Genomic DNA, 18,495 nt, shown 5'->3' on the forward strand with positions numbered 1-18,495 from the left:
AAGACGATACCAGAGGGAAATAAAGCACATTCATTTTTACAACACAGTCATAAGGGAGCTGAAACGGTGTCTTTGAGGAAAGCAGAAAGAAAGGTTAACAGAAGAGAACAAGAAACTAATCTACACCATCTTAGAACCATCTAAGAATCTGACATAATGCAGACGCTGCAAAGCTCTGGAAATTACAAATGGGTTTTAAAAATACAGGGAAAGAGTAAAATCACTGCAAGAGAGAATATATCAATTATCTAATTTGGAGATGGAAAAGTACTTCTTGAGCTTAAGAGTCAGAGAAACTAAAAGGAAAAACCCACAGGCTCTATCTACTACATACAAGCCACCCTACTCTGTTAAAAGTCAAAGGCGCCTTAAGTTGACAAAATTAAAAGCAGATTGTTACAAAAACTGTATTTTTGATAAGAGAACTGGTTAATACCTTAATATATAAAGGACTTTTACTAATCAATATGGGGTCAACTTGAATGGTCATAGGATATTTTATAAAATCAAGTGCAAAAAACAAAGAAAATAAAAACCTACCCAGTGAGCACATACATAAGTCTAACCTCACAAATATTGAAATAAGCAATAAAGACACACACACACACACACACACACACACACACACACACACACACACACACACACACACACAGGCTCTCCTCTCATCTGTACCCTTGACCTTAGTTCCACTTTCAGAAACTAACCTAAGGTTATAAAAAAAGGTCCAAAATAGAAAACAAAATGTGCAAAAGAGAGTTATCACAGTGTTACGCATGAGAAGAAAAACTTGGCAGCTTAGGAGGAACTTTAACAAATATGAGCCCATAGGACAAAACGCTTTGAGCCATAAAAATGCTACTAAAGAATGTTAACCCAAAGAGCAAAAGGAGAAGGTTAGAGAAAACAGTGTAATCCTGCTACAACATAAAAGGAAGTATAAGATATGTATATGCAGCATGATTCAAATTTCATTATAACATATGAATGATGAACTTTACATGCAACGATAGGAAGAAAACGAACTTTTTTAAAAAAGGATTTATTTATTTATTATATATAAGTACACTGTAGCTGTCCTCAGATACACCAGAAGACAGCATCAGATCCCATTACAGATGGTTGTGAGCCACCATGTGGTTGCTGGGAATTGAACTCAGGTCCTCTGGAAGAGCAGTCAGTTCTCTTAACCACTAAGTCATCTTTCCAGCCCAAAAATGAACTTTTTAAAAGCTGATAGTACTTATCTACAATTACCTTACCTACCTAATAGACTATTTTTCAGTGAAAATATATTGCTTCTTAAAGTATAAATTATAGGTCCGAGAGTTGTGCTAGGCTTTAATTTTACATACTTGGTTGCTCCATCATCGTACGTTGCCATTAACACTACTGTCCCGTCCTGTATGGTCTTCAAAAACTCAATGAATGGTGCCACATCTGAAGAAAAAAGGATGGAGATTTTCTTTGTAAATAATGGAATTACTATCACAATGACCTCTAAGAATTAATATATGAAGTATCTACAAAACGATTAATTGTTAATGAAAAGGAATTTCAGGTAAGATCCATGAATCTTAAGAAAAGCCTAAAAACTCAAGTTTTTCAAGTTTACCTAAGGAAGAAAAAAAAATCCACTAAACAAAACTACCAAATTTACACCTTAATATGATCTCTTGATGATTTATTTCGCAGCTCTGAATCATCGTGTGTTTTTCCTACTCACATCACTGGGGCCATTTAAAAATCCCTGGCAAGAATACAGCAAATACAGAGGCGAATGCCAGCAGCAAACCACTGAACTGAGAATAGAACCCCCGTTGAAGGAATCAGAGAAAGAACTGGAAGAGCTTGAAGGGGCTCGAGACCCCTTATGAACAACAATGCCAAGCAACCAGAGCTTCCAGGGACTAAGCCACTACCTAAAGACTATACATGGACTGACCCTGGACTCTGACCTCATAGGTAGCAATGAATATCCTAGTAAGAGCACCAGTGGAAGGAGAAGCCCTGGGTCCTGCTAAGACTGAACCCCCAGTGAACTAGACTGGTGGGGGGAGGGTGGCAATGGGGGGAGGGTTGGGAGGGGAACACCCATAAGGAAGGGGAGGGGGGAGGGGGATGTTTGCCCGGATACCGGGATAGGGAATAACACTTGAAATGTATATAAGAAATACTCAAGTTAATAAAAAAAAAAAAAAAAAAAAATCCCTGGCAAGTGCGGGCAAGAGAATCATCTGTATAGCAAGGACCTCAGAGGCCTTTCGGAAGTGTGTAACTGGGTCTACAGTCCACGGGAAGCCTGCTTCTGAGATCCATGTGAGGTTTGGGGGTCCAGAGGGGTCATAGCCTTCAAGGATAATATGGGTGCTTTTCACTCAGCGACACCTGTAAGACCTTTTTGTGGTATGTAAAAAGGCAGATTTTAAGAGTTCCTAGGTCTATCATTTTATAACAAATTGGGGTAAGGAATGTAGACAGTAACTAAAAGCCACACTAATTAGGGCCAGCACTTGGTCCTCTTATGTATCAAGGCCACACACAGGAACTTCACAGTAATCCAGCTCAGTGAGTACAAACCGGTGTTGCCAGACAGACTGGTCAGGTACTAAAACATTTTCTCTCGAGAGCTCTTTGCAGTGTTAGCTTTTCTTAGAGACCGTAAGTCTAAAACGACTCCAAAGATATATTACTTCAAGTCTTCTCTCTTTCTTTTTCAACAGCAAGGATGCCAAACATGTATCACTGGTTGACTGCATTTCACAACAAGAGCATGTTTAATGCGGAAACAAACGCCAACAAGTCCTCCCCATTGTAATGAAAAGACGGCACCAAACTGCTGTTATTCCTGAACCAGGAAGAGCTTTTGGCAGCAAATCAGATTCAGTGATGGGCAGGGAGAGCAATACCAGAGTTCTGTTTACATGCCTGATTTCAACAGCTTCACGGAAGAGTTTCTGTGCCATAAATTATACCAAGAGCAATTATGCCCTCAGACTTTAAAACTGATGGGAACGGTGTAATTTAATATAGCTCTGACAGCTCTGAAACATTCTCTAAGGCTTAAGTAAATAACGCACGGTATCTTATTAAGGGCTGAAGAAATATTAGACACGTCAGATTGTCTTGGAACTCAACATAAATATCTGGCAGCCTGGGAGCTACCGGTTTACAGGGCGTATGTAAAAAGGCCAGGGGACCAAAAGGTAAACTGCCTTCCTTAAAGACGAAGAGACTCTGTGGGCTTCAAAGATGGCTCAAAGGCTAGCAGTGCTCAGGGGACTTGAATTTGGTTCTCAGCTCCCACACCAGCAGCTCACAATGCCTGTAACTCAAGCTCTAGGAGTTCGACGCCTCTGGCCTCCTCAGATATCTGCATCCTTCCATGTATATACCTACGTGCAGACTCGCACCTACACAGAACTACAATAATAAAAATAATATACCTTTTAAAGAGATCCTTCCCTCTGGGGTAACACTCTTTGGGGAGTCAGTGCTTGTTCAGCAGGACGGCGACCCTGCCCTGTCCCTGGGACTCCCAAACACAGAAGGGATAAATACGTGTGGCTTGTTCTGAGCCCCGTAAATTGCTGAGAAAAAGTCTATGCCCTCTCTCGAATCTTTGCTTCTGTAATAGCAGAGCCCAAAGGTAAAAATTGGATGAATTAACGGGATTACTGCTTTTCTAGAACCTGAGTTTACCTTATCTACCGAAGGCTCCCGCCTTTGACTAATTTTTGAGATTCAGAAACCATACACAAACCCATCTAGTCAAAAACTGTGTGAACTGGTTATACTACTGGTCTTCCGGTGTTTCTAATCTCAGGCAGAAATGGAAACAAACTCAGAGCTTTGAGGCAGGTGTCCTGTCCAGCAAAGGGCACTGCTGTCCTCCGAATCTCACCGGAATCTCAATCACATGCAACTTTCCTACAATAACCAGACTGCATGCAACACATTGCCTAAATATGACCAGACACATAGTTGAGGCCCGAGGGAGGGAACGTGAACGGTGGCATAGTTCTCTCCCAGATGGGTTCACTGTGAAAGTGGCACGTACCTCCTCCCCACATGTCAAAATATTTGGTGTCTATCACATCTCCCGTTTTCCCTGAAAGAGAGAGAATACATGTTAAATCACACAACTGAAATATCAGTGTAGAAAAAAAAATGATCTTGTCAGCGAGTGGCATGAACTCACTGAGTGCTTCTATAATTTACAATCTGAACCATACGCGTAGGTGCGCCCCAGTGGCTTCTGACCAATTCTAGGCTACGCTCCAGTTTTACGTGGGGTCACTGTCCTGTGAGAATCGCCACCAATACGTAAGCTGTACAGCAAAGAAGTTATCTACCTAAAACAACAATCTAAATTAAAGTTATTTTTAAAACAAAATTTACACGTATTGTGCCTTTAAGATCGGTTAAATGCATAAAGGGACATCAAAATGTTTACTCCGTACAGAGTCCTAGAATTACTGTTATGAATAAAGCAAACAGATTTTCTCTGCTGTGGGGTGGGTGAACTGTGGGCAGTCTCTCTCTACTCATCCCAGACAGTTATAGGAATGTGTGCCTGAGCAGAGGCAGCCACACGGGCAGCACCTCGCACCCCTCGGCTGGCTGCCTATGTGACTTCTGTAACACCGTAACACTCACTACGTCCGGGAGTCGGTGGTCTCGTCTGAACCTCTGAGAAGAATGCACCCAGGACTGAAAACTTACAACCGATCATGGCTTTATTTCTCCCCACACTTACCTAACAATCCACCGCCATCCCTTGCCATTTTACAAGCCCTTACGTCTTCGTATGTTCATACTAAGTCAGAACTCTGAAAGGCACAGCCACACAGCACCAGCTTAGCGCTAGGCTAGTAGTTCGCAAGTTCCTAAGAAGCTCGCGGCGCAACGCACACGGCTGCAATGTGCAGAAGAAGACCTGCTACCCGTCAGTAGACTCTGTCTGCAATGGTGTAGATGAGAGGGCGCCCTAGTCGGCAAGGCCTCAGGGTTGGGTGGTGCTGGCGACTCTCCTCTCCCAAGAGTAAATTTTAGTGTGGGGCATATATATATATATATATATATATATATATATATATATATATATATACCCACTCATTACACTGATGAGGTACAATCGTTCTCCTTACCGTTCACCAGGGCAACATTTATCCCTCTCCCAACATTGTTCTTCACACCGCTCATCAAACTAAAGGGACAGAGGACAAGACAAACGTTAGGATCGGGTAGCATACGTAAACATGTCACAGAAATAAAATGCAGAAAGGTATCCTACACAAACCAAATACTCAACTCGGCAAAGGAAAAAAAAATTTTAACATCAAGCCCAGCCTTATGTTGAGTCAGCTGTAATGTGAACTCAAATAATACTTCATAAAATTAAAAAAACTACACATAAAGGTATAATCGTGCTAGAGAAATGGTTCGGTGGTCACGAACACGGACGACTTGTACAGAGGACAGACACCCACGTCGGGAGGTTCACAACCTTCTCTAACTCCATCTCCAGTGAGACCGCACGCCTCTGGCCTCTCCGTCGCCTGCGCTTACAGGCACATACCCAGACACACACAAACGAAAACAAATTCTTTAACTTTAAAATAATTTACGGTTGAAATGCCACACTGTTGCTGCTCTGTATAATACTGTGCTGTGCCATCTATGGCATACTTCAAGCCCACCACAGAATGCAGTCTCTACCATTCTCAAAATGCCAAAGGACAGGACCCTCTCTTCTCCACATTCTGTAGGCTCGCTATGATAGGATGACATGAACTGGGGTCATATGCGATACAAACACTTTAAAATCCAAAACTAGGAGTAGTGACGCACTACTGTGTCCGTGCCAGCCAACTGTGAACATTTTCCTAGTCATTATCAACGTAAACCTTCTCTGCACTTGGAAGGAAGGCTGTACTGACTAATTACCTCACTGCACCCACGTACCGGCTGCCTAAGATAGCCATCGTTAAGGGCGGCAGCTTACGGACCATTGACAGGGCCAGGTGACACCGGAAGATGGACGGCCCAGTGGCATATTGGCTTGCCAACAGTTTATTTTATGGGATATGAAACTGACGTTTTCACATCGTGTTAAAAAGAATTCCAGGTATTAGCAATTTCCCCAGCAGTGTATTGTAAGAGGGGGCGCAGTGCAGGCATGTGAGCATGTGTACGCTCACATCAGCACACTGCAAATGTGACATAGCATGTAGAGCGCATTTACTACACACTCCTCATAGTCAACTGGTTCTCACAGAAGGTGTCAGTGACTTCCACAGAACTCCTATCTGTAACTGAACTATAGTTGCATGGAACATAATTCCAGTACATATACTGAGTGACATATTTGTTTATGCAAATGAGTATGACAAAGTACAGAAGAAGAATAACGTTGAAGCTTCAAGTATCCGATGATGAGAAGGGCTCTACTAGATCAAGTAAGTTCTTCCTGCTAGCCAGTTCCTTCCACTTTCTGCTAGTTGCAGTGCGAATCAAACGTGGTGCCATGGTGTATGTCTAGGTCTCATTGACGTTATAGACATTCTCTCATCCAGACCTTAATTCCAAAACCTTAAGGAACAGACAGTATCACTGTAAGTCTGTACAAAATGATACACTCAAAAACAGTGGGTAGATCTAAGGAAACGTCTTAAAATGCTTTTATTACCATATATAAGTATCAATGGGTCTCATTAATTCTGCATGTGTTTAGGAAGTATTTCAACTATGTATCCCATAACCCTTCCTCATTCCGGGTGACTCCTGCTGACCCCACTTCCTCTTCCCAACTAATCCTCCCGGATGGAACTTTAAAAAATGGTCATGAAGCTCAGAGTAAAGATCTCCGAAAACAGAAAAGGGAAATGCCAAAACGATAGACTTAAGGCTGCGGCCGTCAGCAAGTACAGTGAACACAAGTAGTTCAAACACACCAACAAAAGACGGAAGGCAAACTGTCGGTCGCTAGAGAACCACGCACACTACCCAACCACAACGGCGAGAGTAAGCTCATCAGAAACAAGGATACGGTAATAGAAGTAAAAGGGTGGGAATGATGCCGGCAAACCACCAAGCAAGGGAATGTTAGTAATCAACAACCAAGATTAAAACAAATGGACACTTCCCTGTGGTGGATTTTAAAAATGCAAGACTTTATCCACAATTAGAGAGACCACAATGAGACCATATCAAGGCTGCAATGAGATACAACTTCACTCCTACCAGATGTTGTAGTCTCTAGGCATATGGAGGACCCAGGACTCCACACATGGTTGGTACAAAGGTCAAATGGGGTCACTATGGGAAACAGTCTGACAGTTCCTTTATAAGCCAGACAGCTATCCGCACCAAAAGTCACTACAGTTCAAGCACGGAGAGGGACAACACATCCACACGAAACCTGTATAGAAAATGCTTCAGAAACACTGATCTTAATAGTCAGAAATAACTCATACGTGATAAAGGGCCACACAAATGAGGCATATCGATAATGGAAAATCACTCAGCCAGTGTCTTAGTTAGGGTTTTATTGCTGTGAACAGACAGCATGACCAAGGCAATTCTTATAAGGACAACACTTAATTAGGCTGGCTTACAGGTTCAGAGGTTTGGTCCAGTATCATTGAGGTGGGAACAGGGCAAGATCCAGGCAGACACGGTGCAGGCAGAGCTGAGAGCTCTACATCTTCATCTGAAGGTTGCTAGTGGAAGACTGAGTTCCAGGCAGCTAGAACTTATAACTAGTCTTATAACTCACACCCTCAGTGACACACCTACTCCAACAGGGCCACACCTTCTAATGCTGCCACTCCCTGGGCCAAGCATATAGAAACCATCACTGTCATGAAAAGAATTAACTAATACAAGCTACAAGGTGGATGATCCTTGAAAACATTATACCAAGTGAAGAAGCCACTTACTGAAGATGACACATCTTTGTGAAACATCAAAACCAAGACAATCTACAGGAACGGAAGCAATGGACATGGGTGGGAGGTGTGGAGTGGAATGAAAACAGAGAAGGGCCAGAATTATAGAAGAGCTGGTACAGTTTCTTTTGGTGGTACGAAAGTGTTCTAAGCTGGGCCAGCAATCCCAGCATTCTGGAGAGGCTGAAGGAAGGAAGGAAGGGAAATAGTAAGGGAGGGAGGGAGAGAGGGAAGGAAAGAGGAGGGGAGAGAGGAGGGAAGGAAGAGAAATTAAAGAGAAAGAAAGGAAGAAGACTAAAATGACCATGGCAGACTATCTTAGTGTTTCCATTGCTGTGAACAGACACCACGACCGAGGCAACTCTTATAAAGGACAACATTTAATTGGAGCTGGATTACAGGTTCAGAGGTTCAGTCCATTGTCATCATGGCAGGAAGCATGGCAGCATCCAGGCAGACATGGTGCTGGAGAAGGGACTGAAAGTCCTACAGCTTCATCTGAAGGCCACTAGGAGAAGACTGACATCCCCAGGCAGATAGGAAAGTTCTTAAAGCCCACCCCAACAGTGACACACTTCCACCAGCAAGGCCACACCTACTCCTCCAGTGCCACCTCCTAACAGTGCCACTCCCAGGGCCAAGGATATTCAAATCACCACACGAGCTTGTGCACGAGGATGAATTATACTACAGATACAACAATGAGTTACAAATGTGTAAAGAGTAGGTATATATAAGCTACATCTCCAAGCTCTTTTAACAAAAGAATGCGTGCATAGAGCACACCCATAAGCTTCACCTCAGGAAAACTGGCTGGGCTGCATTGGGAGAGGAGCGCCTCAAAGCACATGCTCCAGACCCTGGAGGAGTACACTGGATGGTCCCCAAAGGCACTAGTTACAGCTAATGTGTTGGTTGATAATCAAACCCCAGCGACTTTCCAAGTGGACTGTTTATGTCATCTTGGAACATGCTCTGTAGCCCAATAGGCTTCAGTCCATCACAGAGCAAAGAGAGGCATCAGGGATGCACAGTGCTGCAGGCTTCCCACAAGGGGGCAGCAGCCCATCACGCTACAGATTAAAGCAGGGAAAACTCCCGCAATCAAGGAAAAAACCACCCAAGACACACCCACACATTAGTAGTCACAGTAATTAAAACATTTACTTTAGTCTTTATGACTGAGAAGGGTCCTCTGGCCCACCACACCCCTTTAAACAAACAAACAGACAGACAGACAGACAGACAAAAAGAACCTTCAGGAAATGGCACAAACACTATACACTTACTTTCAAATGCAGTTTTTACTTCAAATACCTGCCACCAGCTATGGCTACTTTAAGCATCGTGGGGAAGCGTGCCTGAGCACTAGAAGTGTGGAGAGCCCTGGGTCTACAGTTGGCACCTCCCAGCTATGATAAATAACAAACTTAGCATAGGGAGCCAAATCAGCCATGTCCAGACCAATCTGGGTGTGTCAACATCATCTCAACAGCGAGTTCTTGAACTCAGAACAGCTGCAAGGTCACATACATTTTATTATGTACTTGCAGCACATTTTGTAGGGTAACAGGCAAAAAATAAAATTGTTACAAATAGAGACGCTCTATGGAGATGCTCTGTCAGACAGCTGAGGCAAGAGCTCCCCTCCCCCGCCTTCTTTGTTCCCAGGTGAGTCATCTTATACGGCTGTGAAATTAGTTTTTCAGTATAAATGAGATCACAACACAGTTAAAGGGTCTGAAAACTTGCTCAATACACTTATGAAATTATCTCAGCCCTTGACCTGCATTGCTCAGAGGTTCATGTGTGGCCTGGCCCATACTCCCTTCTAGAACTTTCCTTCCTTGTGGCCTGTGAAACTGTGCCTCCTGTCTGGGAGGCTCAGAAATGTCTGGTCTGCCTCTGGTTGTCTCCTGATCCTGATGTTCTCAGACTCTACTCGGTGTCTTAGAATTCTAAGCTCAACGGTCGATCTAGAATTAGGCCCTTTCTGCTCAATTACAATCTCAAATTAAACCTTACCTTACTCACTCCCACTCCTTACTCACTGCCTGCACGGCGGGGGTCCTGACTGACGTCACTTAGTTACATTTCTTTGTAGGTATCGGTCACCCCTGCTAGACTGCACATTCAACACTTGAAGAATGAATGGCCGCCTAGGCAGTCTCTTTAAGTTAGTTAGCATTGTTTAAAAACCAATACAGTAATAATTATACAGGAAAAGGCAGCGGCCTTAAGAAATGGTCCCTGCCATCTCCCCAGTAGAGAGAGATCCTTGGCCAATTATGAAGCCCTTCTACAGGGAGCAGCTTTATGACCTGAGGTCTAGCCATAAAATTTCATCAATTATTAATCTCTCGTGGGAATGGCAGGAGGATTCTTGAAATGCATCTGATTAGTGGGCAGCCTCAATTTTTTGGTCGGACAAACTACAACAGAGTACAAATCCTACATGACATGCTCACCGCGCTAGAACCAAAAGATCTGGCTGCCAGCCAGGTACAGTTATACTAAGCCCGACTGCCAACAAACATTCATCTTCTGACCCTATGTAACTGCGGTTGAAAAACCAGCTCTGGAAAAAGGTTTCATGTCCTCCTTGCATTACACTCCGGGCTTCAAAGAGGCAGAGCAAAAGTCAGCAGACTATCCGTGGGCGAGGTACTCCAAAAGAACTTTCCTCCTAATATTTAGACTCAGACTTGGACTCTTCAGTGAGATGAAAGGGAGTGTTTCTTAAAAAGCCTAGAAACTTCTAAAGCGTGCACACCCTGCTGTGCCATTAAACAGATCTGGGGTCTTGAAAAGTCGGAAAGTAACTGATTGACAGTGGCCGCCCAATAGCATGCGGGAAAATGAACAGAGCTTAACAAGCATCAATTTTGCGAGAAAGTGTCGGTACACGAGGCCAATCCTTTCGTAGTTCGCTGAAATTTTAATTTAAAAGCTCTACCTAAAATTCATATCTAAAGAGCGGGGAGAAAAAGCCCAGTTTGTCCTGTTTACGCCATCTTACTCTTTAGCCTACATAGTCTGACGTCACATCCGGTGTTTTACACTAACATCAAATGAGCTCATGTCCCTAAATTTTCTGGGCAATTGGATGAAGGACACTAAAACCAGGGTTCCCAATGTCAGAAGCAGGAACTTGTGACAGCCTATGAGGCGCGATGACAAGCTTCGAGCATCCCGTGTAGAGCATCCGTGTGGAGCAATGCATCCTGGGAGCCGCTCAGCTCAGTCCAGAGCAGTATGAGTGCCTCGACCACCAGGTCACGTCACACCTCAGCAAACAGCACTCAAGCCTCAAACAGGAAAGACTGAGATGTGAAGCTTTCACTGCTCTGGGAAAAGCTGTCAATGGGACTCTGCTCTGTCACAAATGTTTTTTAGATGGGATTTGTGGTCCGAGGCTGCGTGGAGGCATTGAGCATTTGAAATACGGCCGGACTAGAGAAATGCTTTTATTTTAATGAATTTAAATGAGTTAATTTTTTTTCTAATACTTCAGAATCAAATGAAACAGCCATCTGCATCCTTACACAAAGCCCAATAAATGCAGGTCTCTTGGTCACTCTCTTTAATGCACAGGGGGGAAAGCCATACAATGATTATCAAAATTACGGGCAGTTAGTAAAAGCATTTCAGAACGCCATCATCTCAAGTCCACTGGCTGTTTCTCAATACACCACCCTCGGGCTCCAAGACATCTGATACTCACACATTATCTTCCAGGCAGATCTTGGGTCCTACTACATTGGCTGCTCCGCTCGCCATTTTAAAAGCAAAATGCTTCTCCGGGCACGCTTTTGAGATCCCACATTTGTACCTGGGAGGCTTCGTTGCTTCAGGGAGAATAGAAATACATTTGAGATTCTTTAGCAAACAAATTAGTAAGATTTTGTAATCAGATAGTTTTAGATCTCAAACCACAGATACACACACACACACACACACACACACACACACACACACACATATATGACATCCAGGTATACCTAGTTAGGGGCTAGAGAGAGGGCTCAGTGATTAAGAGCACTGGCTGCTTTTCCAGTGGACCCAGGTTCAATTCCCAGCACCCACATGATCATCTGTAACTCGAGTTCCAAAGAATCATATGCCCTCTTAGGAACACATGTGCACATACATACATGCAGACAGTACACCATACATATCTTTAAAAGTAAATAAAAAGGAGACATACACATATTTTAGTGAAATATAAATAATAAAGACTTTAAAAATCTGTCAGAACTTTTTTCTCTAATGGTATCAAAAAAAAAAACAAGGAAAGAAGGAAGAAAGGCAAAGCTTCCGAAATAAAAGGACTCAGGGGTACCATTGAGATCCTCCCGAGGAATGAGCTAACCGCTGACGGAAACGGATCTTGCCGGGCAGGCAAGGTGGATGTTATTTCATTATTCTTGAAGTTATCTTTAAATTTCAGGGTGCCTGAGGCTTCTTAATTGCCTCCTTTGCCTGTCTAGTCCAAAATGAAGATCAGTAAGAGTTCGGACCTTCCCTCCATCCAGGTCGTTAGCTGCAGCTGACTCTTCTATTCCCTAAACACTGTCTGTGCTTGCTCCATGGGTCGAAACACAAGCGAAGAGCCAATGCCCATTGAGAATGAAGAACTTATGACACTAGGCCGTCCCACTCAACTTGTCTCCCTCAGGGTTTGTTCACAACCTGCCCACACTCCTTGGATAAAAGCCTTTGCATGGCCACACACTGGATGAAGTACTTATAATATACCAAGATGAGGGACTTACAGCGAATGGCTGAGTCCAACGCAGATCGGGCTATGGAGAGAAACAGTTCACATTATTAGAAGGCACAGGCCCACTCACTGGCAACAACCTACTTTCAACATATTAAAGCATCTGTAAGCCTAGGCAATGTGCGTCTGAGTGACTGCCCATATACAGTAAACACCTAAATCACTTCAGAGAGGTGGGACCTTCCTACTCAGTATGGGCAAGTGTGTGTTGAAATCACGGAGAGCTGTGTTTTATAACTGAAACATCATTTAAAACTTTTTATGTTATTTAACTATTTACTACAAATTTGAATCCTACTCAAGAAGTTAGTCTGAAAATATATCTTTATAAAAAAAATTAGACGTGCTGGTGAACATGATAATGTTTAAATGCTGCTGCCGCTGTTTCTGGGCAGTGCTGGGTCCCCACACAGCTCATAAACCCATCTTGCGGGGGCGGGGGTTGGCAAGGATTTGGAAGTAAAACAAGAAGGTAGAAGGTTGAGGAACCTGAATTTCTCAGAACAGAAGTGTACTGGGCATAATGATAATTACTGAGAGTCTATTTCATCAGTTCAAGAAAGGCAAAGGTCAACTCTTAGTTGGGTCTCAACTGTCCTCCATTACAGTTACACTCGGTGCTCTGTAATTCACCAGTGTCTGATCCCAGTCCAAGAAATGTGGACCAGGGTCATCAAAGTACTGTGGGCAGCTGGCTCCTGATTTGGCTAATAAATACACTTCGAGAGAAGCTGGCCAGCTGGCTAGCTATAAATAGGCACTTAGTTTTTACTCCTGTGCTATCTTTGATAACTGCGGATTTCCTGTAAGCGTACTATTCAAATTATGGAACGGAAAGTTAAAGCTGAAAGAGAGTGTCTAGATGTTCAAAGAGAAGAAGCCAAGTCAACAGTTTCAACTCTCAGGAGAACCCTTAGAATATTGTGCACCATTGAAGTCACACAGCTATCATGCAGGGAAAGAGTAGTGCACGGGACACAGCAAAACAGCCTCCTGGACCCCATAACCTAAGCACAGAAAGATTCCCATGGAAAGGCAGATTCGAAGAAGCCAATAACAAAACAGAAGAGGGGGTGGGAGTAAAGGTGGGGAGGGGCGACCGTACACTCTAGTGCTGGCGTTCCCTAGTTCACTCTTCCATTTCCTAGTACACTGACAGAAATTTGATTCCACGCATTCACTCTTTTGAATGAGAGAACTAATCCCCGGAGCAAAAACAGCAATGTGAAGACCACACATGCTAAACTTCCATCTGTCTTTCCCTGTCAGTTTATGTGTATCCAAAACCCATCAAAGCCGAAAGACTTTCCCTTGGGTTGCAATTACCAGAATGCCAACCTGCAGGTAAGCAGATGACCTAATTTTCATGAATACAGGGCATTGCTAGAGAATCAGGGGCAAGCAATACCTAGAAGACAACAGCCCCTCTTCACCTGCACACTTTACTTCCAACTCTAGGTGATAACCCCAGTCTTTAATTGCTTTAGATAATACATCAAGGGATAGACACAACCCTATCTGACTCGACAGACTTCAAAGAATGTCCTTCAATTAAGTCAGACCACAGGATTAGAACTACGGTGTACCTAAGCTTTTAATACTGTCTCAAGTAACCTATGCATATACCGCTTACCAATGGCTTAAAGACCGGAGGCTAAAAATAATTAGGTCCACAACATTCACTGAGGCAGTATCTGCAGAGGTAACCTGGGCTTCACTCACTTCTGTACTAGTTAAATGTCCGTGCTGAAAGTTAACGCTGCATTAAATCACGGCCAGGAACATGTCTCGCAGTCCGTACAAGTCCTGCCTGTGACAGTTTACAGTTCCTAAAATGGTAATGTAATGGGTGGAATTAAGTCAGGAGTATCCAGGGTCTCCGGGTATTATTTTTACAAATGGAGTGTGACTCCATAATTCTTTCAAGATTAAGCCTCATTTAAAAAAAAAAAAAACGGTGTTTGTGTATTTTGGGGGTGAGATGTGCTGGGGACTGAATCTGGGTATGCTAAGCCAGGTACTCCTGCACTTACCACAGGGCTACATCCCCATGACAGAATACGAGGTTTAGAGAGCTAGATGGTTGGTTTTCTTTTGTTTTTTGTTTTTTTTTTAGTTGTTATGGTTCTTTGCCTTTTAATTTTTATTTTATTCTTTTAAATCACAATCTATCTTGGTAATTTCAATTATTAACTCTGAGCAAATTTTTCATTCTTCCTGTCTGGAAATATCTGTTTTATTTTTTTTAAAACACTACGATGTAAAAAGCCTGAGTACTTCGGAGGCAAAGGCAGGCAGATCTCTGAGTTCACGGCCAGCCTGGTCTACAGAGTGAGTTCCAGGACAGTCAGGGATACATAAAGGAAATCTCTCTCAAAGAAATGAACAAACAAAAAAGCATTGCTTGGGTTCTTCTCCTTCTCTTGGTTTGTCTTGATCAACTTTGATGTGGTGACTTTTTGTTTTATCTTACTACATTTTATTTTGTCAAGTTTTACTGCTATCTTTTTAGAAGCCTGTTCTTTTCAAATGAAAGACAGAAACAGGGTGGGTGGATCCAGATGGAAAGAGTGGTAAGGAGGAACTAGGGGGAGTAGAGGGAGGGGGAAACTGTAATCAGGATATATATTGTATGAGAAAATAATCTACTTCCAATAAAAAGGAAAAGATGATCTGTTCAAGCTATGTCATTACAAAGGACAGCTGAAAGGAAACCACTGACTGAACTGTAGTGACCACTGTGGGTAACTAGAAACCAGGCTCCTGAAACCAACGTATATAGACTCAAGCTGATGACCTCTGCTAAATTAAGCTGGATGCTACATAAATGGTCATGAGAACCAACCTATTCTAAACAAGAAATAAAACAAACCCCACAATTAATATTTGTACCGGTAGACCGAAACCCAATAGATAACATTTTACAGATACAACGCACTACAGTTACAAAATTAAAACAAATACCTTCTCTAAACAGTGTCAAAATCCAACAGTTAAAACACACAATAAGAAGGCTCCTAGCAATATGAAACGCCAGAGAAATGAGGAAAGACAAGTATTCTAGTTACAGTACTAGACGTGAGCTCATTTTAACTGGGAAGGAAGAATGGCGTACCATATCCCAGATACTGAGTCATCAAGGTGCTCCAAAGAGTATTTTAACACAGAGGGTTAAGTGCTGGTTTGAGACAGAATCTTTGCATGCAAAAGGACGTGAATTGAGTGTTAAGCATGGATGTGGGCCAGTGGCACAGCACTTGTCTGGTATACACAAAGCCCTCGTTGGACTTCCAATCACTCAGAAGAAAGGGAAACTGTAGGGTGGGCATTTGCTGGTGCACACCTGTAATCTTGGCACTTGAGGAGTGGGGGAGGCTGAAGGACAACCATGTCTACACAGTAAATTCTGAGATAGCCTGGAGTGCCACAGGAAAACCAGAGTACACTTCTAGAATAAGAAAATCTTTAAAAAAAAAAATCAAGAAGATACAGAATTGTCTAAATAGCATTAAATAGACCTGGTGCCGTGTTGTTGAGTTGAGGGTTTTGTTAGATACTGAGTTAAGAAAGTAGAACGCTGGTAGAAAACTTCCTAGCATGTGCAAGGCACTAGGATGGACCCCTAGCCCTGAAAATGTAATGTGAGTTAAAGGACCTTATGTGGGGACATTTGCAACGTCAAAACACTACATATGTGGGGGGGAAAATGAAAATCACCGGAGAAAAGAATAATATTAAGGACTGACTCTGATGATACATTTCTCTGACTCTTATACAAACTAGGTATGGGTCCACATTCAAGCACTTAACTCAAATGAAGAAACAATTTCAATACAGTGGTATGGTATTCTCTACAGTGAGCACTCCAGGGCCATGATTAATGCTTCTTATCACCATGCAGAAAACAGTCATTAAATATGTTTAAAATGTCAAACAGAAAAATCGATTGCTTAGATATTTATGCTTTTATTCTTAGACATTTTATGTGTTTTTTAGACTATTGGACTGAATGACATTTACTCAGACAATAATTCTTTCTCTAGACAGACAAACCATTAGTGAACTCATGCTGAGAACTTATACGCTGGGCAGTCATGCTAAGAATAAAACAGGGACACCAGGCACATACCTAAACAGAATAAAGGCAATACACCGCCAACATCAAACTAAATGGAGAGAAACTTAAAGCAATTCCACTAAAGACAGGGATAAAGCAAGGCTGTCCACTCTCTCTGTATCTCTTCAATACAGTATCTGAGTGCTAGCTAGAGCAATAAGACTACTAAAGGAGATCAGGGAATTCAAATTAGAAAAGGAAGAAGTCAAAGTATTGCTATCTGCAGATGATATGACAGTATACATAAATGACCCCAAAAATTCTATGAGGGAACTCCTATAGCGGATAAACACCTTCAGCGAAGTGGTTGGATACAAAATTAATTCAAGATGATCAGTAGCCTCATGCTACACAAACAATAAACAGGCTGTGAAAGAAATTAGAGAAACAGCACCCTTCACAATAGCCACAAGTAATATGAAATACTTTAGTATAACACTAACCAACCAAGTGAAAGACCTGTATGACCAGAACTTCAAGTCTTTGAAGAAAGAAACTGAAGAGGATATCAGATAAAATCTCCTATGCTCATGGATAAGTAGGATTAACACAGTGAAAACGGCCATCTTCCAAAACCTTCAGAGTCCAAGCAATCCTCATCAAAATTCCTAGACAAGTCTTTAGACATTGAAAGAAAAATACTCAACTTCATATGGAAAAACAGAAATCCCAGGATAGCTAAAACTTCTGGAGGTATTCCCATCCCTGACTTCGAGCTGTAATAGTGAGAAATAATAATAAAAACTACATAGCACTGGCAAAAAGCAGACAGGTTGATCAATGGAATCTAACTGAAGACCTAAAAGTAAATCCACACACTTGGCTTTTCACAAAGAAGCCAAAATCATACGATCAAAAATGAGAGAGCATCTTGAACACATGCTGCAGTTCTAACTGGATGTCAGCATGTAGAAGAATAAAAATAGATCCGTATCTCTCACCCTGCATGAAACTCAAGTCCAAATGGACCAAAGCCCTTAACATAAAACCAGATAGGCTATCCAAAGTGGGGAATAGCCTCAAATGCACTGGCACAGCAGACAACTTCCTGAACAGAACACTAATAGCTCAGGCACTCAGATCAATAACTTTTTTTAAAAAATTTATTTATTATATATAAAGTACACTGTAGCTGTCTTCAGACACACTAAAAGAGGGCATCAGATCTCATTACAGATGGTTGTGAGCCACCAATGTGGTTGCTGGGATTTGAACTCAGGACCTCTGGAAAAGCAGTCAGTGTTCTTAACCACTGAGGCATCTCTCCAGCCCCTAAGATCAACCATTGATAAATGGGACTTCGGGAAACTGAGAAGCTTCTATAAGGCAATGAAAAAGGACAAAAGTGTGGGCTACAGAATGAGAAAAAGATCTTCGCCAACCCCACACCTGACAGAGGGCTGACATTCGAAATATATAAAGAACTCAAGAAACTAGATTATCACCAAACCAAAGAACCCAACTAAAAAATGGAGTACAAATCTAAACAGGGAATTCTCAACAGAGAAATCGTTAATGGCTGAGAAGCCTTAAAGAAATGTTCAACATCCTTAGGCATGAGGGGATACAATGCAAAACTACTCTGAAATTCCTCCAAAGCCCCATCAGAATAGCCAAGATCAACAACTCAGGTGACAGCACAT

The 18,495-nt window shown here is 42.4% G+C and overlaps 1 protein-coding gene across 1 annotated transcript in view; it reads right to left on the reverse strand.

Moving 5' to 3' along the window:
* Positions 1–18,495, reverse strand: part of Fam3c (FAM3 metabolism regulating signaling molecule C) — a 47,345-nt gene that overhangs the window by 9,021 nt on the left and 19,829 nt on the right. The window contains exons 4-8 of the mRNA NM_198771.2: positions 12,728–12,757; positions 11,677–11,800; positions 5,151–5,209; positions 4,061–4,111; positions 1,356–1,440 (exon numbers count right to left, since the gene is read on the reverse strand). Coding sequence (NP_942066.1) covers positions 1,356–1,440; positions 4,061–4,111; positions 5,151–5,209; positions 11,677–11,800; positions 12,728–12,757 — 349 coding nt within the window. The remainder of the gene's footprint in view (positions 1–1,355; positions 1,441–4,060; positions 4,112–5,150; positions 5,210–11,676; positions 11,801–12,727; positions 12,758–18,495) is intronic.

Source organism: Rattus norvegicus, chromosome 4 (assembly GCF_036323735.1).
Source record: "Rattus norvegicus strain BN/NHsdMcwi chromosome 4, GRCr8, whole genome shotgun sequence".
NCBI classification, from domain to species: Eukaryota; Metazoa; Chordata; class Mammalia; order Rodentia; family Muridae; genus Rattus; species Rattus norvegicus.